This window comes from Protopterus annectens, chromosome 2.part1 (assembly GCF_019279795.1).
Source record: "Protopterus annectens isolate FY-2018-M chromosome 2.part1, PAN1.0, whole genome shotgun sequence".
NCBI lineage: Eukaryota > Metazoa > Chordata > Ceratodontiformes > Protopteridae > Protopterus > Protopterus annectens.
The window spans coordinates 332,606,798-332,634,591 of record NC_056729.1 but is presented as its reverse complement, the minus strand read 5'-3'; the positions used below and the strand labels follow the sequence as shown (position 1 = coordinate 332,634,591).

At 38.4% G+C, this 27,794-nt stretch overlaps 1 protein-coding gene across 2 annotated transcripts in view; it reads right to left on the bottom strand.

Moving 5' to 3' along the window:
* SEL1L3 (SEL1L family member 3) overlaps positions 1 to 27,794 on the bottom strand; it is a 1,757,172-nt gene that overhangs the window by 255,852 nt on the left and 1,473,526 nt on the right. For both annotated transcript variants that reach the window (XM_044062158.1, XM_044062159.1), the window contains exons 16-17: positions 27,260 to 27,387; positions 27,089 to 27,172 (exon numbers count right to left, since the gene is read on the bottom strand). In XM_044062158.1, the coding sequence (XP_043918093.1) occupies positions 27,089 to 27,172; positions 27,260 to 27,387 (212 nt within the window). The remainder of the gene's footprint in view (positions 1 to 27,088; positions 27,173 to 27,259; positions 27,388 to 27,794) is intronic.

Genomic DNA, 27,794 nt, shown 5'->3' with positions numbered 1-27,794 from the left:
GAATACCATGCTAGTATTCTTGCTATTAAAGCACATAGTTTTAATCATTCCACAGCAGTGCCTACAATGTCCACATGGGTGGCTCCCCTTAACAAACCCTCCTTCGATGGTGCTTTGTTTTTTCGCACTAGACATATGACAACTGTGTTTGTAGTGATTAAAATATAATGCTAAATTTTTCCCATTTCTGTATGAGAAACTACACCTACCCCCAAGGACATCTGATAGTTTATTTTCTGCCATAAGAATATTCCAATTCCGACTGTATTCCACCCATATGTGGTCAAAAACCCAAGTTTTGTTGTAGTGTCAGAATCCTTCTGTTTATATTGCAATAGTTCATTCCTGTTAATCTCATTGACCACATTTAGTGCTTGTGCGATATGTCCTGTTGGGTAACCTTTTTCCTTGAACCTGTTGGTTAGGTCATCTCGGAAATGAGAATATGTATCTTGAGCTGAGCATATATGTTTTACCCTCATATACTGTGATTTAGGGATATTTTTGCATATATGAGGAGGAGGATAACTGGAGGCATGGAGCAGAGAGGTATATTCGGGGAATTTTCTGTATACTTCAGTGGTGAGAGTATTATCTTCTATTGTGACCTTAGCCTTAAGTTGAATACCTTTACGTGGAGTGTCTTGCTTCCCTTCATGTACATAGGTTCATACTTTCTTACTAAGCTTGTAGCCAAGGAGACCATCAAGAAGCTCAGCAACATCATCCGATACTGGTGGAAGACTAAAAAATGTCCATTAATAAGCAGATCTTCCCCAAAATATACCTGGGAAAATCTGTTTTCATCCTTCCAGTCATCTAGACTGTTTTTTAAAGTTTGCTAGGAAAATAATCTGGTTGATAATGTAATGCAGCATATTTCAGAAATGAGGAATATGTTGTGTTAGGTACCTTTCACACCATTTGGTTATTTGATATAGCAGTACAGGTTTAGAAATCTAGAGCGATTGTTTGCCTTACAGCTGGTTCTGTTTAGGAGGATTTAAACAATGCTGGTTTCTTCATAACATGGAAGGCTAAGCAGAGATTACTCTCATGAGTCGGTACAGCAATGAGTGTATGGGCAGGGTTTCTAGTTTACCAGAGAAGCTATGGGTACTGAGACCAGAGATTTTTTTTGGTGAGGAAACACCGAGGTCCCTTGAGTTAGATTAGAAACTTAGTGACGTACATGCCAAAGAGGACAATATATTCAATGGCTGGTCTAAAAAGGAAAATTAAAATGGGACTATAACTTCTTTGGACATTCAGACGCTACATGAAGGATAATTTGTGCAAGATAGAGTTTTTAAACCACCACAGATCTACGGTGGTCAAAATAGCACATATTACTAGCACTTGATATCCAAGTCCTTGATGACTGTATCAGTTTTAAGTGGTAAGCTGCACCAGTACTAGATTACCACAGGAAACTACGTTACATTTATTGGTGGTAAGGTTAAGCCTATGATTAACACACCAATCATTTTTTGGTCTAGCCTTTACTGTAGAATTTAGGAAACAGAATGGGATTTGATAACTAGCCTAGATTATAATCATCTGCAATCTTGGTTAGCCATACTCCATTTATATCAGCTTTCAAGACAGAGAAGTATAAATCAAAGATGACAGAGGCCATGACAGAGTTCATTTGGACACTGCTGGTAACACTATTCTGTCTAGAAGAAATACATCTAACCTTAACTGTATGTTTTTTGTTAGATAGCCAGTTAACTATCCAACAAAAAATGTATGAGTTAATGTTGAGTTGTGAGAGTATGTCAAAAATCCCAGCATGGCAAACAGTGTCAAATGCCTTGGCAAGGTCCATGTACACAGCATGGATTGTATGCCCCTTATTCTTGGTCTTGGTAACCCTTCCAAAAACTCAATCTCAATAAGCAAGTATAACCTTTTTTTAACAGACAAACTGGTATTTACACAGGGGTATGATACCTCCTATACTGTTGTACAGCACTGCAAAAAATGCTAGTGAGACTAATTCATTCATGAAAGGTTACAAAAGTAGCTGTCGCACAACGGGGATCTAACTGATGGAGAAACTCAGGTTTAAGAACTGATGGAGAGTTTGTTAAATAGGATTATCACTTCTCAACAGACATTCAGGGATAGTATCAGAACCTATGGAACTAGTATTTTTAATTTTGGAAAGTGCCAAATGATTTGGTTCAAAGTCATTTTAGGAAGAAAGGTGTGAGGAAGAATGGGAGTGAAACAAATATGTGGGTGAGGTGAAGCTGGAAAAGAATTTATCTGCAAGACTAATATCAAAGTCCTTGGAATCAGAGAAGGAGGTACCATTAGAGATAAGTTCAATACAAAATTGTTGGTTATTTCTATGCTTCCTAATACAGTTGAAGAAGGCCTTCTGGATGTCGTCTGAAATAGTTGCATGCCTAACTTCATTGCTGACTTTGCATTTCTGAATGATAAATACGAGGGACTTATTTACGTGTCTAAATTCCTTTTATAATGATGAAGTGGATGTCTTTTGTAGATGGCCAAGGGCTTTTTCTTTGAAGTATATAGTTTGCTAATGTGGTGGTTCCAACAGATGGATTTAGTTTGAAACTTGCCATCATGTTTATACTGGAGTGGAACAGAAACCTCAATATGTCTATCCAAGAGGGAGTAAAATTGAGAGGAAGAGACAGCAGCCTTAGGTACATGGTTTGCTGGGAAGCTATTTCATTTGTGATTCTCAATAAGATGAATAAATAGAAAACAACTAGCTTTGATGCTATTAGGGTCCACAAAATAGGTTTCTGGGGAGACGTTCACAATGAGATGGTCAGATTTAACTATGGAGGAGTAACTAGTGTGGTGGTGCAACTGGAAGAAACACTCGTGAGGACAAGGTCAAGAAGATTACATCTCTGAGGTGAAGGGGCAATTTAGTAAAGAAATCTCTAGGCATATTTGTTGCTGGTAGTATGTTTGTGGGTTTATGTATGAATGTCAGTACTCACTCATATGAAACATGTTCAGACACAACCAATACGTAGAGAGAACATGAGGTTGGCATCATTGTTGTTTCAGATGATGATATCTTTTTGTTTGGACTGAAGTGACTGTGATCTCCACCCTGCAGTGAAATGGCTCAGTGTAGAATGGGAACTGACAGGGATGAAGATCAGCTCCTACAATGCACAGGTAATACTTAACACCCAGAAAGGTATGTATTGCTGTCTGCGGATGACAGGAGAACAGCCACTCTATGTAAAAGACTTTAAGTATCTTGAAGTCTTGCTCACAGGTGACAGCAAAGGGCATCAGAAGATCATCAGATGGGTACAGTGGTGAAAGTACTCAGTTATTGTATCAAACTATGGTGATAAATAGAGAACTGAAGATCAGAAAACTGGCTAGCAAATGGGTAAAGAAATGTGCCTCTAACTGTGGTGGTGAAATGAGGATGAAACTCTTGTTGTCTTAGTCAGTCCATGTCCCTATATTCATGCATGGCCACAGTCTTTGCATACTGCCCAAAATGATGACTCCAGAGATGCAACCATCAGAAATTACTCTTCTTTGCAGGGTTTCTGGGCTCAATCACATGATACAATGAACAGTCTGACAATCCAGTAGGCTCTTTAAGTAAAACCACTTACTCCTTTTGCCAAAAAAAAGTCAACTAAAGTGGTTTAGGTACCTACTGAAAACGATTCCTAGTAAAAAGAAAGCCCAGACTCCATACCAGCTGGAGAGATTATATCACTTAACTCGTGGGAAATGCTAGGATTTCTCAGTGAATGAAATGGAGAGATGTACAAGTGATAAATAAGTCTGCCTTTACCAGGACAAGTGTTTAGAAAATGAATGGATGGATGTCTTTACCAGGACAAGTGTTTAGAAAATGGATGGATGGATGGATGGATGGATGGATGGATGGATGGATGGATGGATGGATGGATAGATGGAAACTTCTTCCTCAGAAATGGAGAACAAGGTCCCCTAACTTTCAGTTTTTGAAAGTGGGTTGTGAGACAAGCTAAAAGTAAGAGACTGGTTCAAGTATATTGCTGTATCCACCACTATAATCCCTTTGTCTAACAGGGTGTCAGAGGAAGACTGAACCCTAAAGGTTGGTTTTTTTGGTTCTATATTTTTTCACATACCAATGGAATTTTCTAATGTGGAGTCATGCATAAAAAAACATTAAGATGGAGGAGGACATAAATCTCAGCATCTTAAGAAGCTTTCCATTCATTAAACAATGTTTGTGTTTTGACAAAAAAAATCAAAATCATTTGAACTTTATCCACAGGGACAGAATAAACTACCTTCTTGAGAAACTCTGTTTATCTAAACATGCATTAGGTCTAACTAATTTGAGACTAGGACTACATCAATGCATTTTAGAACACAAGAGCGTCTGCAGAAGAGTAAAAAGTAAGCCCTCCACATAGAACGCCTAAATCAGTCAGTTGCCTTGCAATACTGGTACTGCCAAAGCCAGCTGCTGCTTTGGTACAGATAGAGAAAGAAGTTATGTACTCACCATAATGTTCCATCTCGCCCTTCATTCTTACATATGGGTTCGGAGTTGATCTTTGGCTCCGATTCGGCACTTAGAGTTCAACTGGCAGCAATATGAAATTTTAATTTGGGACAACATGGCCTAACCTGATGGCAAACAGATTATGTAAAACCTTCCTTAAAGGCACTACCTTGCTGAGACCTCCTTTTCAGGAACCTGTATCTCCTTAGGATCTAAATTTCATTCTGTCCAAACTTACTTCCCCGCCTTTTGAACCCCCACATTTGTGTGAACTGAAGTTTCTGTCTTGGAAGACCACTTTTCTAGTAGCTATCACATCCACTAGAAGGGTATCAGAGGTGCAAGCACTATCAGTCAAACCTCCTTACTTGATTTTTCATAAAGACAGAGTTTCCCTTTGTACAAACCCTTCCTTCATCCCTAAAGTTTGCTCTAAGGCTAATTTGAACCAAACTGTCGAACTGCCTGTATTCTTTCCCAATCATTCAAACAGTGTAGAATATAAATTTCATCAGCTTGATGTTCACAGACAGTTATGGTTCTACTTACATAGAACTAAGGAACTTAGAAAAATCAGACCAATTGTTCATGTCCTTTTCTGAATCTAGGATAGGTCTGCCAATCACTAAAGTGACTCTTATCTAACTGGATTTCCAACTGTATCTCCTTTATCTACTCCTCCAATGGAAAGAACCTTCTGCTTAAAATTAAGGCTCATTCCAGAAGATCCCTATCCACATCTGCTGCTTTCCAAGCCAGAGTTTCAATTGACAGTATTTGTGCAGCAGCAACTTGGGCTACCCCTCATACCTTTATTACTAATTAAAAATTGGATTTGACCTCCAGGGTCAAGAGCCTCTTTTGGTTCCATGGTTCTTAGGAGTATATTCCTGTGAGCCACCCAAGAAAAAGGTGCTAGGGACGCTGTCCCATTTGTAAGACTGAAGGCAAGTCTATGTACTCACCATAATGTTCCAAGTTTGTAGTTCATCTCGCCCTTCATTCTTATGAACCCACCCACCAACCCCCATCCTTGGAGGATCTGGGGACAGGACAGTATTGCCTTTGGTAGGGTGGAGGTCTTTCATTGTTGTTCTTCCTTTTGGATAACTTTTCTATCACTCTTATAGTCAGCAGCAAACAACATCTGGGGATTCTTACTAGTGCACTATGGGATACCTACCTTGTCACGAGCCAACTAAGACACTTTGAGCTTTGTAATCAGCCGAGTCGGAGCCAAGGATCAGCTTCGAACCCATATGTAAGAATGAAGGCGAGATAGGACTACAGAACATCACACAAGACTGTACTATTGGTTAATACTATGGAGCACCCTCTTGGCAATACCTCTCTTATCTAATGGTCTAATGTCAATTCCTTGTATTTGCCCTTGGCAGAAAGGGCATGGGCAAGTGATGAATGATCTGACCTTCATAAATGAGTGGAAAAAGATTAATCCTGATCTGAAGAGGTACCTTGCTGTTGCTGCTGCCTTGTTTCTCTCCAGGCCTGCTGCCTTCTTCAAAACTTGTTACTTCAAACCTGTTGATGTCTGTTCTGATTTCTCCCACTTCAACTTTATTAAGGTGTTTGCAGACTATGACAACATAAATCCAACTATTTGTGGGGCAATTTCCACTATATATCTGCAAATGGGGTGTGAAACATATGCTTTATATCCAATGAAGTTTTGGCTTTCTGTTCTAATTGCTACAGAACATTTCATAATGGGTTTCAAACAGAAAAGCCCTATCTAAGGCAACATGCCACAATTTGGCTTTAACATCTTCAGAAAATGTTCGAGTTCTAAGGAAGTCATACCCTGTAATGGCAGAACTTGAGGCATTAGCTCAAAAGAAGGCATTAACTGCATCATGATCACACTTTATCATATGCAAACACGTCAACTATCGGAGTTAGCATGAACAGCTTTTCTTTTAAGAAGGCATCTAATATTTGCTTGGTAAGTTCATAATCTAGTTCATAATATCAGACTAGTACTGTGCTCCATAGGCCTGGTACGTAATAGTTCTAACACACAGACTTAAATATGCACCTTATTTCCAAATCCATCAAGCATCCTATTTTTTTTTTTTTTTTTTTGGTCAAATTATAAATTTCTCCTGGCAGTGATCATGTCAGATCTTTTTGGGGACTACAGTTCTGTCTTGGTAAGATCAGCTTCCAAATTTCAGATCTGTGATCCTTTAAGTCCTTTGTTTTAGCAGCAGGTAGAATGGAGTCTGGCTTTGGTCCCCCACCCCCCTGGTAACGAGATCATAGAAAGAATCAACAAATGATGGAATGAATAGAGACATGCTAATCCATCATCATCCATCTCTGACTGCACTACCTGTGTTTGAATTACAGTCTTAGATTGTACTAAGGTATTTTATGTAGCCGCTTAACAGAATAAATGCCAGTACTAGTTGTTAATGCTCAAACCTATTTAGTGACTCCCTCACAGTCATTTGTTGTGTTTCCTGAACACTTTCTGCCTGTATATTACATCAATAACTGGACAAGGCTCCTTTAAAGTGTTGTGATTGGGCCCCATAGTGGTTTGTCTGTTGGTGTAGTACACCGTATATTCATCCCTAGTCATCTGATGTATATTGCTGAATATTTATGTCTCAGGTTGTGCAGAGCATAGCCAATTTAACTGGCCGCCAGTAGAGTAAATCGGACCTAATAGACCGGAGATGTGTAAGGAGTGTAAGATCCTCTCCTAGCCAGTCTGATTATGCACTATCTATATATTTTTACTAATTAGCGCGTACCTTTTAAACGCAGTTCTCCTTATCTGAACTAGTTGTCTGTGTTATGGTGGTATTTATCCAGAGCTTGACTGCTTATCTATCAGGTCAGCTATAACATCTACTTCTGGCAAACCAAAATAAAAACGTGGCATGTTTTATGTATCACAGAATTTACTTGTAGCTAACTTGAATGTGTCTTGAGCAGGGATATTCCCGCCATATATATATCTACTCAGAGAGGTATAACATACCAGTGTTCCCACACTACTATCTCTGCTGAGAGGGTAGCAACCTTGTATTGAACCTCTCAAGCATACCCCTAGTTTATCTCCACCCTGCTGCATTCTATTGTAGAACTGCTGTAGCACAGGATAGAACTGGAACAAATATTTTTGGTAAAAACAATAAGAATACTGTGACTACCTGCTGAGGTAAAATAAGTAACCGTGTCTGTTAAAACTCTATGCTTGTACTCTCTAGTTCCTGTATCTGTTTGCCTCACCACATTTTTCTTTCTTTCTACGTGTATCAACCTTGAGTTCCTGCACATCCCTGCACTAGCCCATCTGAATCTACCCTGCTGGACACCTAAAAGAAATAGTCCAGATTATATATTTTAACATACCAGCTCCCTGAGTGTCTTTTCATTGAAAAAAGACAGTGAAAGTATGTACTGTAACTGATATTACCTATTGAAACAACAACATTAATGTAAAGCTACTGCTAGGGTAGGCAAGCCTCCCAGCCAGGTTAGCCAGCAGCCAACCCTCCCCTTCTAGCATGTAACTAACCCTACTTCCCATTTATACCCCCTTGTTGCAAACCAGGATATCTCCCCCCCTCTCCCTTAGCCTGATATCCCCTTTAGGGGACTCTTTTGATGCTGCAAAAGTAACTGACCACTAGGCGGCGCTATACTATACTCCTTCTGCCTTGCTATTTCTTTACCGATTCTTCACCATTTCTCCATAACTAAGTTCCTAGCCTACTTCTGGTTATTGCTTCACTCTTTCATTACTGCCCCAGAATACCTAACCTCATATTACTCCTCCAACATCCCTAGTCTATCCTTGCTAGCCTCTTAACATTTTTCAGCATCTCTTAATTTCATACTTATCTGCAGACTTTCCTACTTCACTGATTGTCATCCTCAACAGCTTTCCCTCTCTGTTTTTTGATTCTACCCGCTCCGTTCGCCCTGCGGGCTCACTCTGCTCCCCTACCCTGCCCCCAATTTCCATCCGCCCCCACTACTCCTACATTTATTCCTCTAAAACCACACCCCCATCACATCTGCTCCAGTCTAGCAGATCACTCAATTACCACTCCCAAACCTCCTGTTACAACACCACACCTCTAATTATCTCACCTCCCACTCCTCCTTGTTACATTACCTCACCTTCTGATGTATCTCCTAACCAGTTCACACTACCTTATCTCCCATTCTCCTTTTTTTTTTTTTTCAATCCAACAAAATGACTATATCACCCATTCTTCGTCAAATACAACTTTTACTCTTGGTCTCACTCTTTCCTCCTCTAATTATTACCTATCTGCTAACCTCCTATGAACAACCATTATTCCCCACTCTTCTCTTCCCCTCCAAACACACTTCATCTCCAACACTAGCTATCTCTCATACTTTCATAAACATTACATCCAAACCCTGCTACCTTCAAGCCAAATTTCATAGACTAGCACACATTAAGTATACCAATCTAAATATTAGAAAATTACTTGACTACTATTGTAAGCTTCACTATCCCATAAAAAGAATATACCTCCACTCCCTACTAGACGGGGACATTCATCCTAACCCCGGCCCAAATAACACCCTTGCCACTGATAAGTGCAACCCTAACAACACTTGTACCCAAGCCCCTACCAAACCTCCTAACTCACTGTCTATAGCACATCTCAATATACGTAGCATCAACAATAAAATTGCTCATCTCCACACCCTCCTAGATGTCCACCTATTTGACATCCTATGTTTATCTGAAACATGACTAAAACCTACAGTGAAAGACAATGAAGTCACTCCACTGGGTTACAATATCCTTAGACTGGACCACACAGCCAAAAAGGAAGGAGGGGTAGCAATCCTATATAAAGCAGAGCTACAAGTTAGCACTACAAACCTTAGACCACCCTCAGACAGCAATGCTGAAATACTCATTTCTAAACTCCAAGTCAACTCATGTAAATCCATATATATTATCTGTATATACATACCCCCAGGAAATAACATTAACACACTTGAAAATATCCTTAACTGGCTTTCTATTAACCTCCCACAAGAAACTATAGTCTTAGGAGACTTTAATATCGACTGAAAGTCCTGTATTAATGTTCGCCCTACCACCCATATTAACCTATATGGCTTCTCTCAAACTATTTTCTCCCCCACCAGAATTAATAAATCTAATAACAAAGAAAGTACCTTAGACTGTATTCTTACTAATACTCCTCATCAAACCTATAAAACAGGAACCCTACCAGATGACCTAAGTGACCACTCACTAACTTTTATTACGAGACATAAAACCAACCTATCTCACCCAAACACTTTTATGACAATACGCACAAAAAAGCTATTTAACCCTGATCTTTTCCAGACATAACTCAAGCAATGTAATTGGTCACCACTAAACTCCCTCCCACTAAATGAAGCAGTGGAATATTTTAATTCCACATTCTTAGCCATCCTTGACCACCACTCCCCAACTCGTTCTGTTAGAAACAAAGCTAAACCTGCCCCTTGGCTCACAAATGTTATCAGGCAAAAAATCCTCTTTAGAAACAAATCCTGGGCAAAATGGCGTACTACTAAAAATACTATACATCACCAAACCTTTAGACAACTTAGAAATAACACAAAAAAGCCATCCTCCTAGACAAAAAAAACTTTTACTTCCAACTACAGCAAACCTACCAAAAGAAACCACAAAAGTTTTGGACTAGCATTAATAAACTATTATACCCAGGGCGATCTATCACACCTAACCCACAAGACTCTAATCCTGAGAACCCCACACAGACTGCTAATGCCTTCAATTCTTTCTTCACAGACAGCATCCAAATTCTAGCTAACCAACTATCTCCATATACCTCAAATCTGCCTACTTCTACTACAAGCCAACCTCCATCATTTCAGTTCCACCCAGTTTCTACTTCCATTATCTGCTCCCTTCTCCAAAAATTAAAACCTACCACCCCTTCAGCTGACCAACTTCCAGCAGAATACCTGCAAAAAGGAGCTAAAGCCATAGCCTATCCCATCTCCATTCTAGTTAACAGAACCATAAATGAAGAAACTATCCCATCTATCTGGAAAATTTCTCATATCATCCCATTACATAAAGGTGGGAACTCCAATGACTTCTCTAACTATCGTCCTATAGCCCTACCATCTCCACTAACAAAAATAATGGAGAAATGCATCCATAAGCAACTACTTTACCACCTACTCCAAAATAACTTACTAGCCAACTGTCAACATGGATTTAGACCTTTCCACAATACTACTATTGCCCTGCTATCCTTCAAGGACTGCATTAATAAAAACCGCAACAATAACAGGCTTTCCTTTGCAGTCTTTATTGATTTATCTAAATCGTTTGATATGGTTAATCACCTGCTCCTTCTAAATATACTGAAATCCCTTTCACTTGTACCCCTAGCCATAAATTGGTTCAAATCTTACCTAAACAATAGACAACATGCTGTGCTATGGACTAATAATCTATCTAATCACCTTCCCATCTCCCTTGGTGTTCCTCAGGGCTCCATATTAGGCCCACTCCTATTTTCAATCTTTATTAATGACCTTCACTCAGCAATTTCTCATGCCACCAGTATTCAGTACGCAGACGATTCTACTATAATTTGTTCAGCCACTTCTCCCACTGAACTACAGACTCTTACCCAAAAAGCATTCAACACAGTTGAACAATGGTTTTTAAACCCCTGCCTCTTCCTAAACCCCAAAAAACTAAACTGTTAACATTCACTCCAACCCAAAAATCCACCCCAATAAATTTCACGCTCACATCTAATAATGGCACTCTCATATCCCCCGACCCTACCGCTAAACTCTTAAAAATAACAATACATAACAGCCTTAACTTCGACACTCATATAAATAGCACAATAAAATCAGTCAACAAAAAACTGGGGTCCCTCTATAGAATCAAACCCTTTCTTACCCCAGTAGCCAGGACCGCTATAGCCAGAACTCACTTAATCTCCACTCTACTCTATGCTTCACCTATATACACTAATCCTTCTAAAAACAACCTCAACAAACTGGAAATTTTCTATAATAATATTGCTAGATTTGCCACTGGCTCTCCTTTTAGAACTCACCACTGTCTTAATCTAAAGCAATTAGGATGGCTAGAGTTTCTAAACCAGCTTCAATTTCACCAGCTTGCTATAGCCCATAAGATCATGTATCAACCCACCAACATACCAATACTTGCTAGCCTCATTTCCCCTTACAGCAATCTTAAGAATCTACGATCCTCAAACAAACTGCTGATCAATACTTGCAGATCCAATAACTTGGCAGGAGACTCTCTGTTCTCTAATACTGTTGGAAAGCTCTGGAATTTTCTACCCTCTGAACTAGTATCTCTGCCATCACTAACACTTTTTAAACAGAATCTAAAACTATTTCTCAAAACGCATTGGTTACGCCCCTGTACTAAACCTGACTAACTTTCTGCCTCTACACTAATTAATACTCTTCACCCTTATAGACTTACCCTTTAGGAACCAAATGATCATGTTATTGCAATTTAAATATATGTATATATGTAAATAGTAACACCTCTTGTACATTACACTTTACTGATTATGTCTTGCTCAAGATGAGTACTGTACTAGTATTTTATTATCACCAGCTGTTTTAACTTGGATTATTGCAACTTTCTTTTTTGTATTTTATGTGTCTTGGAGCTTTTCTCCCCGGGCCTCTACTGAAAATGGACATGTATCCAGTTAGACTAGTCCAGTCAACAAATGTAAAATAAATAAAATAAAATCATCAGAAGCTTAACTTCTCCCTGTTTCAGCAGCTTGTTCCTAGTTGATTTACTCAGTTGTAAATGAACAAAATAACTCTGTGGACTAGTTAGTCCATACCTACCAGCTGGGGTGGGAAGTTGGGGGGGACAGAACCCTGGATTTGGTCCTTACCAACATGGGGCAGCTTTACTCCCCACCAATTGAAACTTCCTCTCTTGTCAAATCACATCACAGATCAGTCACATTCACCAAAAGACTGAAGCCTGAAGCAACTTCCAATACATCAGTATTCAGAAATTATGAGAAGGCTAATACAGAACTGAATGATGATCTGACTAAATTCAAAAGCCCTTTCCATCTTGTCAACCCTGTGTGGTATCCTTTACTGCCAAAGTCTATGCAAATATAAATGGCTGCACAGGTGTACCTATCCCCCTCAGAAATAAATAAACTGCCACATTCAAAAACAACCTCTATGGTGGAACCCTAATATAAACAGCTTGATAATAAAGAAAAAAATATACTATATGCAAATATAAATTTAATTCTCAAGATATCAGAAACACCAAACTAAGCAAGGAACTTTGGTCCCTAATCAAATCAACCAAAGCCAGATATGAGGTAAAAATAGCCGCACATGTAAAAGATAATCTCAAAGCCTTCTTAAATTACATTAGAATGCTCAGAAATAGTGCTCAGCAATGTGCAGAGCTAATAGTAAATGATATCATATACTTGGATCCAGAAGACATTGCCAATCTACTAGCAGATGAAGTTGGCTCAAACGTCACCCCTCTCTACCTTCTAATATTCTAAAATCACATACTCATATCTACACCCTCTCAAATCTCCAATCTCCAATGAACAAGTCTTCAAGGTGGCATCTAAGAACCCTACTTCTATGGGGCCAGACAACATGCCAGTCTGCCTACTGGTCATCCAGAAACATTACTTGTGAGATCCCCTACACAGGCTACTCAATATCAGTCCCAAACAAGCTTTGTGCCAATTGAATGGAGGACAGCAACAGTCATTCCTTTGCACAAAGGTGAGTCTTCAATGGACTTGGGTAATTACAGACCTATATGCCTGACAATCCTTATCTTTCAAACTATGAAACCCTACTCATTGTAATTTGGAAGAATGGTTAGGTAACCAAAATTTCACCTCCAGTTTAGCATCCTTGTCCCTCACAGATAGTAGCAACATGTAAATCCACCATCGTATCCATGTTCTACCCATCTCTAGTTTATCTGTACACAGAATATAAGGGGTAAAAACTGTGACGGGAATGAGGCTAGAATTCTTAAGATACTCACAGATCAACAGTCTAATAAGTACCTATGAACTTATAAAATAAAATTAAAAATGATAATAATAAAGCAGGTACTTCCATTTCAGAGGCAGCTGGTGAGTGCTGGTCTAAAAAGAATTACACAGATGTGCAAGGAAATTAAGATATGTCTGGTACTGGCTTATAGCTCATCAGGAGCTCTTGAAGGAGATGCAGTGGGGAAATGAATAACTGACAAGAAAAGTGGCAGATCTTTTAGAGGATGCTCTTCCAAGTCTAAATGCCGCATTTTCTTTACATTTGTTACCAAGTATTGAAAGCCTATTTGCAGCCCATCTTTCTAAAACAACTCCATAGAGGAGGGCCTTCCAGTGCAGAGGACATACTTACTTCAGATGTCTCAGATAAAACAGAATCTACCAGAAGATGATTGATGATTTAGCTTCATGGAAAACCAGTGGTTATGGCTTCATCTTCCGTATCATTACCATTTCTTTACTTAACATCTAAGAAAATGATGCTAGGTGCACAGGAGAGCAGTGACTACTGTTTCCATAGGCCAGATGACCAATGGCACTTGTGAGGTGCTTGCTTAGGAGCTGATTGACTTCTAAATTACCTCCCAAAAAAAAGGTGAACCTCTGGAATACCCTGAAATGTGTTAAGCCTCTCAGTCAAGTGCCTTAACAGTTTAACAGGAGGAACTAGATTTTGATGATTCTTTCATTAAGGACTCTAAAAGCAATTCTGCTAGTGGTAAAATCAATCAAACCACTAAGACAAGGTTTGATGAAAACATCCTTATACAGCTGTATAACTAGTCTGATGGGAGGTTAATCTAAGGTGATAGTGCAAAGGAGTGGCTATTTGGTTGGGCCCTACTACTATCACTGGAGCCAAGGACAGTATTTGCAAGTGTATAAGAATACCCATGATCAAACATTCACCAACAGAGCTGCAGTTTCACTGTAGCTAAGCCCATTGAAGAAGGGAAGGTAAGCTTAAACATTTGTCAGTAAGTCAGCTATAGGTTGGTAAACTGGTAAATGAGACCTACCCTGCTCCCTGCACTGCTGCATTTTGAAATAAAAAGCATTTCAGCCTTCCTGAAGGGTTTTGTTCTGTCAAGGTAGTACCTGAGATGCTGGTGCACTTCCAAGGTATGGAGTATCTTCTTTCCCTTATTCTTAGGAAGTCGACAAATTGATTGAGAGTGAATTCTGAGACCACTTTTGGCATGAAAGAGGGATTCATGTGCAGCACAACCCTATCCCTGTGGAAACTAAGGTAAACCTCTCCCACCATGACAGCTTGTAGCCCAGAGACTTGCCTTGTAGATGTTAGCGCAATAAGAAAAACAGTTTTCCAAGTTATGAGGTTCAGATCAGCATGAGTGGCAGGTTCAAAGGGTGGTAAGGTCAATTTTTTCAGGACATAGTTGAGATCCCATGAAGGAGAAATTTGCTTGGGAGGGGATCTCATATGCAGTACCTTCTCCATGAATTGTTTTACCAAAAGAGAAGAAGATTACTCTGGCAGACAAGGAGAAATGGCCACTAAATGCATCTTAATGGATGTAAATGATAAACTATCCTGACGTAGTTCACACAAATATTTCAAGACCAGAGGGATGTTAACTTCAAGGGACCCTCTGTTCCCATTTAGCCACCACTTAGAAAACCTCATCCATTTGTAAGCATAAGAAGTTCTAGCAGCAGGCTTTTTCTGGCCTCCTTTAACACCTGCTGCAGGTCCTCATGAAACATATACCTAAATGAAGAAAGACTGAATCATCTAGGCTGGCAGTTGTAGTTGCTCTACAGTGGGGTGCACCAGATGCTCCTGAGATTGTATGACTAAATCCAGAGTGTGAGGAATTATGTGGCAATTGCCCTTGGCCAATACCATTAGAAGGGAGAACTAAGATTACCTGGGCTAATATGGGGTCACCACAATGATGTCTGACATTTTTTTCTTTTTTTTTTTTAAAAAATCTTTTTATTGACTTTTAATCATATCATAACATATCATACCAAACAACAAAACAAAATAAGAGGTACAAACAGAAATTTCTCTACAAACAACAAACTATATACAAAACCCATCTATGCAGAGCACCTAAAAAGGAGATTTAATTGCTGTGTATTTATGCTAGTATAAACTCATACACCATTTTCCATGTATCCCTCTGTGTAGGATTTAGCCTCATGGAATACAACAAATATTTGTGAGCAGAAATATGCTTCCTAGCCATCTGTTTGAGTCCTTCCCATGATAGTGCAGATCTATCCTTCCAATTTAGGGTGATATAATATTTTATCAGCATAAATGACGTTATTAGAAAGTGTATATTCTTAATGTCCTTGCCTATCGGGGGTATATGAAGGAGGGCGAATTGCCAAGATAGCGTAGATTTTTCATAGCCCATTTTTTCTAGTTTGACTCTGAGGGCACACCAAAGCCTATACGAGCATTTGCAACTCCAAAATATGTGAATGAAATCTGCTTCCATCATAGGGCAGAATTGGCAAAAAGGTGGGACTTCATTGTACATCTTGTTTAGTAAAGCTGGGGTGTAGTATGCATTATTTACTATCAAAAGTTGGGTATATCTGAACTTTAGCAGGGGAATAGCTTTGGAAAATTTTTGAATGGCTTGGGCAATAGACTTAGAGGAAATCAAGGGGTCTTGCTTTATCCAAAATTCAGAACGGATAGCTTCCTTTGAGCATCTGATTGCAGAGATTAGTTTATAAGTGTGAGAGACCATTTTCTTTTTACGAGTTAGTAGATTCCATAATACCTTATACAACTCTATTTGAGATTCAGGAATGTCAATATCCATCCAGAATCTACTACATAGATCTTTTAGTTGTCTGATCATGATGGTGTACTTAGTCGGAAGCTTAAATTTATTTCTGATGGAAGAAATATCCTCCATCTTGAGTGAGAAGAAGTCCAGAACAGTTTTACTTTTGATCAGTGGGAATGTGTTCAAATTAATCAAATTCTTGTTTAGTTTAATATTAGGATTAAGGTGTAAAGGTTGGAGAAGGTGAAAAGCAAAATGTAGATTTAGAGATTTAAACAGGTTTTGCGTACATCTGATTTGGGACCATAGGTCATTTTGAATTTTATACTTTCTTTTGGCAGAGTTGTCTAAGAATGGGAGGGCCATGGGATTAATGAGAAGAGTTTTGATATAATTGTGATAAAGCTTGACCCAAGATGGACACCAGGTATTTAATTCTTCTCTGAAAGTCGCAATATTAATTATTCTACTGCTTCTATTTATTTCATACATTAGCCTAAAATCTGGGAGACCTAGACCTCCTTTATCCCTAGGGTAAACAAGTTTTTGATAGCTTATCCTGATGGGTCTTGGGTGCCATATAAATTTCGAGAGAGATGAGTGTATATTATTAAAGACTTTATTATGTATCAGGGTGTTAGTAGCATTCAGAACATACAGTAGTCTCGGGAGAATATTCATTTTGATAATGGCTACTCTCGAGAAGACCGGGAGTTTTAGTTGAGTCCATCTTTCCAGGTCTTTTTGTATCAAACTCCAATACCTAGATAAACCCTCTTGGTGCTGTATATTTCCATCTGTTTTGAAGGATATTCCCAGGTATTGGAGATGATCATTGACTTTTATATTAGGTAAAGATCTTTCACTAGGTAATTGCGAGTAGATGTTAATTGGGAAGATCGTTGTCTTGTCTATATTCACCTTATAGTTCGAAAATTTGGAGAATGTTTGTAAAGCATTATTAATTTTGTTAATATCATAGTTGGGAAGGGAGTAGTAAATATTCAAATCGTCCGCGTATGCCGATAGAGGTATTTCGGTATTAAATAACCTTGGAATATAGTGGAATGTTCTCTGTTTAATTAGTAAAAGCAGAGGTTCTATATAAAGGTTAAATAAAAGTGGCGATAAAGGGCATCCCTGCCTAATACCATTATTAATCACTATCCTTTTTGAGTTATGCTTGTTTATTTGTAAAGTAGTATATGCATTTTTATAAAGAGTGTTAAGAATGTGGATGAACTGTGCAGGGAATTTAAATCTTTGTAGAACCGAGATCAGGAATTTTTTGTTTATTCTGTCGAATGCTTTGGATGCATCAATAGCAAGGGCGTAAATAGGAGTATGTTTAATCAATGAAAAAGAAGTCATAGCATTTAGGGTGAGGGTCTGGTCGAAAGTTTGTCTCTGGTTTATAAACCCTGATTGCTCAGGGGAGATGATTTTATTAATCACAGATTTCAACCTACTTGCTAAAATTGCTGCCAAAATTTTAATGTCTATATTGATAATAGAGATGGGTCTGTAGTTATTAGGATTGGTATTGTCTTTATTCGGTTTCGGAATTAGAATAGTTCGAGATGCATTTAGGTGAGGGTCACAGACATCCTTCTGAATAATGAAGTTAAAAGGTGACACAGAATGGTTGTTAGTTTATGATTAAAGGCTTTATAGAATTCCACTGTGAAGCCATCCGGTCCTGGTGCTTTATTATTTTTAAGGTTATTGATCGCTGACATAGTATCCCTTTGAGTGATCAAGGCCGCTGATAAAGATTGATGTTGTTCTTCTATATTTGGTATTGTTAGTTTGTCAAGGAATAGGTTTAGTTCATGCTCGTCTATAGTACTAGGGATGGGGTTGTATACTTCTTCGTATATCTCTTCAAATACTTTTATTATGTCTTGTGTGTTACAGATATAATTTTGATGGACCTTAATTTTTGAAATAGGGGGAGAGTTATTATGCTGGTTAATTAATCTCGCTAAAAACCTAGAAGGAAGCTGAGCCCAGTGTGAATAATTTGCCAAGGTTTTGATTTTGTGGAATGATAGGTTTTCAGCCTGTAGGGATACTAGTTTGTTCTGGAGTTGGTTAATCTCTTTCTCTAATTCCGATGACTAGTTTTGTTGAATTCGTGTTTCTAGGGATTTTAGTTCTTCCTGTATGCTCCTCTCTTTAGAGATGTGGTTATTCCTATAATAAGCAGATTTATTGATTAATAAACCTCTGATCAACACCTTAGTGGTAGCCCATGATATATCAAACGGAGTGTTGGTGTCTTTAATGGAGAGTATACATTGGTCTAACAAGGTATCTATTTATTTTTTAATATCGGTCTTTCCTAGTAGATTAGGGTTAAGTTTCCAACATCTCACCAAATTATTAGGGGGGATAGAGCGGGACCAATCTATTGTCAATGTAATCTTTGAGTGATCGGAAATTGATCTCGGTTCGGTGCAGACAGTAGTTGTAAATTTCCGAAATATGTCTGAAATTAGAAAAAAGTCTAGCCTGGACCAGGACTTATGACAGAGTGAGAAAAAGGTATAGCCTTTATTATCCAGGTTGTCGGGATTAATACGGTAGGGGTCAAATAAATTAAAGTCATTTTTAAATTCCGAAATAGCGGAGGAGGCCTGTGAATTATTTGTGGTCAGATTGTTAGACCTGTCCAGAACTGGATCCTGGATAGAAGTCCAATCTCCCCCTACTATAAAGTAGTGGCCTGGGAAGTTGTGAAGGATGTTGTATAAGTTCATTATAAATTTGTGTTGGGACGTACAAGGAGCATATAAATTTAAGATCAGGATAGGTTTACCCAAGTTGTCTATTTTAGTTACAAAGTAACACCATCTACCCTCAGGGTCAGAGTCCTGTTTTAAGATAGAGTGATTAAAGGAGTTTTTAATAATGATAGCTACCCCCACTTTATTAGTTCTATTCCCCGCCGCTATAATATCCTTGATCCATTTTTTATTATTTATGCTGTTCCACTGTTCTTTTAACAAGTGTGTTTCCTGTAACAATATGCAGTCTAAATTGGATTTGAACACCAGATGCAGGATTAATTTTCTTTTGTTATCAGATTGTAAACCTTTGACATTCCATGAGGCTATCTTCCACATAACATCCTAAACATTTGTAGGTAACAGTAGAGGTTAATCCTTTCTAGGGTATAAAAGTTTAACACAGAGGGCATAAGAGAGTATATTATAGCATTTAGCAATAGATGGGCGACTCTTCCAGCATTCATCCAGTGCATATCCACTTCCTCCTTCATCCTGGAAGAGGCTGGAATACATATACCAATTGAACGAGTTACAGTCAGTTGAAATAATATCTTTCTAACTACTAGGATAAAACACATGTACAGTATAAGAAATATGTATCCCAGATTACTGTTCCAAATTTTTACAACGGCTAGAGAGCTAAGCTGTCTCGAGTTACAATACTGACTAACTCATTCAGAGCAAATCTTAAATGTAAAAAGACATTACAAATTTTTGTTTATATTAGTTAGTAAGACTTCACAGAATTATTTAACATGTTCAGAATCCTGTTAGTAGTAACCAAAGTTTTATTTCCCCAAGAGAAAGGTGCTTTTGATCAAGTCAATCTTGTCATCACGGTCTATATAAAGTATATGTCACTATGGACCTCTATTCTAACTTAATACTTTATCCCTCTCAATGTGTGGTAGTCATAGGATATCCTTATATCTCAAGGAAGTTTCGTCCCAGTCTTTGGGTGATTAGCTTATCTAATCACTGTGCTAAATACTGTTACAGGAAATACCAAATCTCAAAAATGAGCCCAAAGAAGGTGTCCTATTATTTCCCTTCCCATGCCCTCTCTTGGTCTGGAGGCCACTGACAATACAGAGTTAGTTTAAATCCTGTAAGGTAGTTTGAGTATTAGTCATATTTAAGGGATTGTTAGTGGGTAATAATGTTACCTCCGTCTTATAGAAGGTCCTTATCCAAACCTGTGTAGTTACTCCTGTGGTGTGAGGAGCCCTTTATGTTCCTTACCTTTTAAGTTGTGAGTAAGTAGATAAGGTAACCAATGCCTTACTAATACTAGAACGCCATTGACATGTAGGAGCAATTAGGTGAACCCCATTCTTACTCATGTCATGAGAATTACTTGAATATAACCTTACCGCTGTACATTTCTACTGTTATCCTCAGGTCCCTCTCCATATTAATCCCCAAGGAGGGTATTCATATAAGAACTGTGAGAACCTGAGTTTGTGCCTTGGTCTATCTCAAAAGTATGTGTTTTTCCCTCAAGGTATAACAACATGTTCCCATCTACTAAGCAGTGGAGGTAAGAGTGAGGTTAATTTGTGGTTGAACTTTTGCAGACCGTTTGAATATAATATGTCTGCTGTAGGCGTCAGGAAAACCCCTATGAGGGTGAATGTCCCAGTATACATATCAGGTTATCAGCCACCAAATAGAGTAATACATGTTAGTATATACTACATTTTAGCTTCCTTAAGCAGTTAGACCGGACAGTAGATCCAGTACCTAGGATCTCTGGCCTTTAGGGCATTGTAAGCAACGGCATTTGCAAGATCCATACATAGTTGTAGCATATAATTTGACCAAATAATTGAGAACATAACAGTGCCTTCTTAAATTAGAGATATAGTTTGTTCAGTTATACCCTACATCTCAGAATTGGATAAAGTAAAAAGATCCAACTGGTTTCCGTCTCAAGTGTTTTAATTGAGATGTATATATAGATAGGATATAGCCATATTTATGTCAAGCTATATAACTTCCCGTTTAAGTTATGGGTCATGCCTATTAATAGTAGTTCCGCCTCCTTTGAGCAGCAGGCAAGGTTTTGTTGTTATATAAAATAAAATTAAATCTTGCATGATATACAATGACTATACCATTAGGTTAGAATGACCACATATGTTTTAAAATACAGTTATTGGTAGTTTAGTCTCCTTTGAGCGACAGGCAAGCTCTTGTTGTCAAGTAGGGTAAAATTAACTTTTACAGAATATACAGAAACCATATCATTGATGTAGAGAAACCAGATAAGTTTTAAAATACTCTTAGTGAACCCCTTTTGGTGTAAATGAGCAAAGTGCTATAGCCGGGAGAGCTAAAAGCTTTAACAAAGATACAATGTAAATGAGGTTTTAACCACACAAATTACATCCCCATCCTTTGATATGCATATATCCCTTATTTGCTGATAAAATAAAACCGTGTTGTAGTTTCAGACCATTTATCTAGCTGGATAAATGCAGAGTGACATTGCCCCCATCCGCAAAGTTGCCCTTACCTCACATGCCAGCCCACAGTTATACCAGTAATATGTGTTAACAGATAAGGAAAGAGATGTATGGGTACACCTGTACAGAAAATTCTACTAAACACTATGCTTACCCTTGTGGTAATGGAAACAGAGATACTCTAGCAAAAAACAACAATGGATCTCCATAACAGAGAATGATGTTGAGCGATAGCAGCTATAAGAAAGCTGTTAAGCCTCCATCTTATCTGCTGTCTCTAAGTGCAGTATACATTTTCTTTCAGCAGACCTCCCCTGATCATCGTATAAAGAAACATACCATTAAGATTAGGTTTCTAGTTTGTATCTAATAAATTTTATATTATAGACCGTATAAGTGCACCTGTAAATAAAGTCACAAGATTCATTACAATGACCAGTCAAGGGAACTGATCGTTACTCAGATGTAGTATTCAGGGCACCGTAGCAGGCTAACTGCGATTATTCGGTTTGGAACCTTAACTATTTAGATATGCCTATGAGGTTGATTAAATGACATAACCCTTCTTAAAGGCGGTTGCCAGTACCTTTAAATTACATTGCTTCCCAAGTCCAGCGACATGGAGACAGGTCGGGCATCTCCGCGATAACTTTCCTTTTGTTTCCGTTGGGTTAACAATTCTAGGGATGTACTAGGAAGTCAGTCTAGTTATGAAAATGTTCCATTAGCCCATCCTGTCGCTTTAAGGTTGCGATGTATTCTGGGAGGTTACCAGTCACGCTGAGGTCACGTTAGATTTGAATGCCAGCTGGGAATTGTAGTTGAAGGTGGTATGGTTGGATCCTCACGTCCACGAGGCATCGTTTGCTGTTTAAGGCTTCAGGGGACCACGAGAAGTGAGGGCCAAGAATCTAAACACTGAAGGCAAGTCTGAAATGGTCAGGCCCATCTCCGATTTGGTACTTCCAAGGCGATGTATTACATTAAGGTAAGCGAACTTTTCTGTGACTAAAGGAACTTAGAGAAAATGCTTTTTATTGCTACTTATTCAAGTTTGTAAGAGCGTGAGGCTGATAGAATCGGATTATTTCGTTTCCTTACCAGGGTTGGTTCTGAAAAGTTTAGTAAATAAAGTTGCAGCCTCTTCTTTATTGCTGATAGTGTATTTCTGTTCTTGGGTTGTGAATGACAGAGAGTTGGGGTACTTCATTTGAAACCTTATGTTACTGTTAATAAGGTAGGCACAGTATGGGGCTAATTGTTGTCTTGCCAACTTGATTTGCTGGGGTAGGTCTTGCGATATGGATATTTTCATTCCTTGCCACGTTATTGTTTTTTTGAGTTTAGCTGCAGCTATCAGTTTGCTCACATGGTAGAAATTTAGAATTCTAGCATATACAATTCTAGGGTTGGTTGCCACCGAGGGAGCTCTTAACGCTCTGTGTGCCCTTTCTATTGTGATCTGTTTAACTTCTTGCTCATCATCTAGTAAAAGTTTAAATATGGATGTTAGCACCTCTGTCAGCCTGTTATGTTCGACGCTTTTGTGGATACCTCTTATGATTAGATTGTTTCTTCTGGACCTAGCTTCGAGATCCAGTATTTTTGTATGCAGCTCCTGAATTGATTTTTTATTTGAGTTCATCTCGTTCTGCATGGTATCTATTTTGATGTCCTGGTCCATTATTTTGGATTCAATCTTGTCCAACCTTATTAACATCTTGTCGGTAGATGAACCAATAGCCTTTGTCTGATCAGTAAGATTTTGTATAGCGTCTTGCAATGGTTGAAGTGCAGCTTTTAGGTCATCCAGGTTAGAGCTTTCTGTTTTACCTTTAGGTATATTAGCATTTTTATTAGTATCCAATGTCTTCTGGAATCTGGCTCTTTTAGAAGTAGATGTAGAGTCTTTCTCTGGAGAGTTGATAGCTGTAAATTTAGTTTTGGTAATTTGGCTTTCCATATCTTCTGATGTTAGTGGCATTTTGATTGTTGACTGAAGAAAGCAGAAATTTAGCAGAGTTCTTTTTCTGATTTAATTTCAGGTTCTTTGGCCTTACCCCACACTGTACTGGATTCACATGTGGTCACCAGATGTACAAATAATCAGCAGAAATCCAGCCTTAAGGGTGAGAGTTTCCAGATTTTCTTTCCTTCCGGTATGTAAAATGAAGTGTAAGGTTAATTAATCCGTATTTTTGATGAGAAAATTACTAAGTCTTACATGTATATTAAGCAGAGAAATTTTTAAGTAATGCTCTCATGAGTTTCAGTACTCCCTACAGGACAGCAGCCATCTTGCTTCAGTCTGACATTTTTTTTTTTTTTTTTTTGAGTCTTCAGAAGTACACTGTGAATCAGTGGAAGGGGTAAATGCATACAGAAACACTTCTGCCCTACACGCATGGTTGCAAGGATATCTGAAACAGAATTTCTACAGCTGTCTGCTTTCAAAGGAGGCAAGCAGATTTATTTGAGGCATTCCCCATATCCAGATTAGATCCTGAAACACCACTACCTTGAGCTGCCACTGGTACTGCCCAGGATCTACTTAGTCTGTCTGACACAATGTTTTGCTCTGATGGGCTGTGCAACCAAGCATACCTCCTTACCACCACCAATGTCGCTGCTTTCTGGACACAGTACTGGCCCCTTTCAAGTTTTTAAAGCATGTTTAGATACCTGGGAAACATTGGAAACAGTATCTTTCAAACAGTCTTTGTGCTCAGTAGGTAACTGTGCAGCAAACTTGTGTGAACTATACATACACCTCGACACAAACTTCCACTTAAACACTGTTAATTGAACACGTTGAAAGCTACGATGCTGGACTGTGCCAGCTTCTTTCCCCTGACATTCTAGCCATTTGTCTAGTTTACCTTGAGGAACTGGGTTTGATGAAGACATGTTCTTTTTATTGACAAAAGTTACTGGGATACAGAAGGAGGGTCTGCAGACAAGGGGGGCTTGCAGGCCAGGCAAGGTCAAATACACCCTGAATTTTATAGGCTCATTCATTACTGGAGAATTGTAAACTTTCTTAAAAACATCCTCCAACACTGGGCTCAATGGAAAGAAGATTGCCACGTCCAGGGCGTTATCCTCCAAAAGATCATACATCCTGCTGATCTCAGGGGCAGCCAGTGACTGCTCCCAACTGAATACATCTCTAAATCTAGCCAGTATTTGGGAAAAAGAAAATAACAGTTAGGATTTCTGAACCCTTCTGTCCTTAGAGGAAACTGACTGGTCATACTCTGACACTTCCAAATCCTCAGATTCTGGATCCCCTTCAAAATCAGGTTCCTAGGGTGGCTGAATGGGGCTGGGAATGCCAGAGTTACTCATAACCCTGGTTTGCAACTTGTAATCATTGGCCTGAATAATGGATCTAGCCATAGCCACCAGCTCAGGTGAAAACACAGTTGGAGACTGTTGTCCTGTAATGTGGTGAATCTGTTTCCTCTTCTGCACATGCACTACACTAATGGAAAAATCCCTAGGGGGAGTCTGACATATCAACACTGGCAATAGATTCTGATCCCCAGACTTCCCCTGCACTTAAAAGAATTTTGCTCTCCCATACCTTAACCAGGCAGTAGTACAGCCCCAGAGGACATGTCTAACCCTCTTGCCATGCACAGTTGCGGTAATGTCAGCACACCAAGGCACCTGGAACAAAAGAATGTGAGTGGTCCAATAGCCTACCTAAGGCTACTGTAGAGTCACAAGCCATAGGCTTAGGCATATTTATTGATTTACTTGTACGTTTTTAACGTGTGCAAGGAACAGATGGTTGTAGTGGTGGGGGGGCTGTATGGGAGTCCATCAAGTCATGGGACAAAAAAACTATCCAAAGCAATACCAAATAATGGCTGCACGCTTAGCTAGTAAAAAGTGAACTAATTCCACTATTCTCCCTCTAAACAGCAATCAGAAGTCTAAGGGGGTACTATTCTGAATACTGCAATGAATAGAATGACAGTAGTTTCAATAACACAGTACAAAGCACAAAATACTTCACAAAAGTCCCCCAGTTTTGTAAAAAAAAGACTAGTTTCAGACCCAAATGACTAAAAACAGCATACAGCAGTATTAGGCAAGACATAAAGCATAAACTTATGAAAAATCTTGTCAGAAATGTTTAACATACAAAATAGTGCCAAAATTATTTAAATGAAAAAAAATGTTTAAAATGCTTTAATTCTGCTCAATCACCTCAAATAATCATAACCCCAAAGAAAAATGACAATATCAGCAAGTTTTTCTGTCAAAAACTTCCAAATTACACTTTTAATCAAAAGCAAAAACATGCAAGATTAACTTGTGGCTCTGGAAGCATGAGGTAATGACAGGAAATTAAGTAAAATGGGCTTAGTACAGAAACTCACCTAAATATTTATAAATAGAGATAAAACATATTTGATGGGTTAAAATCCCCAGAAACCAACAATCGGGTTAAAATAAACAGTATAAACCATTATACTAAAAACCCAAACATATACAAAGTTTCTAATCAGAAAAAAAAACAGCCAAAGCAGCAAAATACTTTACTCAAATACTGACAGAAAAAACAGAGGGAGGAAATAAAAGCCCAAAGGTTTCTTATCTGAGCACAGCAGCTGAAGAGATCCAGAGGAAGGAGCTGTCTTCCAAGAGATCCTTCTAACTACAGCACTAGAAAACTGAAAGGTATTGTCTGTGGGTCTGTAAGGCAGTCCCTGTACTGCCAGGTGGTTGGTCCATCACACTCACAGACAGGCAGTGGAAGGGATGCTGAACTTTAGCAGATTGCCAGAGGGGGAAGTAGGACACTTCTGCCAGAATGCCAGTAAGGCAGTGTGTTTGCTGAAAATCTTAAGGGGATGGTTTTCTGTTTATGATATTGTTATCCCTCTGTCAATGTTGACAAGAATGTAATGACCAGAAAAAGAACAGCTCATACTGACCTGAATTGTTGAGAGCAACCTTTGGAGTTGGAGCAACTACACAGGTGGAGTCCCTTTTGTAAATCTGTAGTCTACATTAATATTATTACTTGAGTGAATATATTATTATTTAAATTTGCATCTTTATAAAGTTTTTACCTATGTAATGAAATTTATTTTAATTGTTTTAGCCTAACTTTTAAAATTTTCTTGTTTGAATATCATCTGTTTGTAGTGTTGTGATAAAGCAATATAACAAAAATTGAGCTGAAATTAATAAAGTTTGCCATGCCAATATTCATATAACTGTAAAACATTCTCTTTAAGCAGTTTTTATGTAAGAAAAACTGATTTCCGTGTCCTTCATATTCACCTTCTTGCTACTGCATCAAAAGTACAAGTTAAAACTGTTTTATAGTGTTTCTTTATCATGTACACCCTATGATAAAAGACAGCACTTCCAATGTAAAGCCATTACTCACCATGACATATCTTTGTATGCATTTAAGGCAGTCCTTATAGTATAACCTAGATAACCATTCTGTTCTGCAACATATTTTGCCATTCTAAAAGGGAAGGAAAAGAGCAGAGATATTTAACTTTTCCAAAATTTAGTCTGCAGAATGTGTTAATCAAAGACAGGCACTGCTTACAAGACAGCCATTCTTGGATTTCTGGGGACACTCTTTATTTCTCCAGTGGAATAAAAAGATGAGCAGCGTATGGCTCCTTCCATATGCCCACCTTCTGCAGCTTTCAGAAAATATTCAAAAGCAAGTGTCTGCAACAGTAAAAAAAAAAGATAATAAATGGTAGATTTTGTATTTCAGATTTATTTTATGATAGACCTAAATCTTCTTGGGAGCTATTTGAAAAATCATTAAGGCCTTATTACTGCAATGTATCATATTGGCTAGTGATGTCATGAGCAAAATGGGGTGTGTAATAACTGTTAATTTATACAGGTACAAGTATTGCCTAATACTACTCGCAAATGAAGTTTTACTGGTAAATATCTGCATTTTACAAAGTAAAGTAGAACAAACAAAATATACAATATTATTTATATTCCACAACTTTTTCATGTGACTTCGCTCTCACTTGTGAAAAAATGAAATTTTATTTTAGTCTGTGGAAATTAATATGTGTCTCAACAATCTCTTGTTAATATAGTTGAGTCATTCTCAT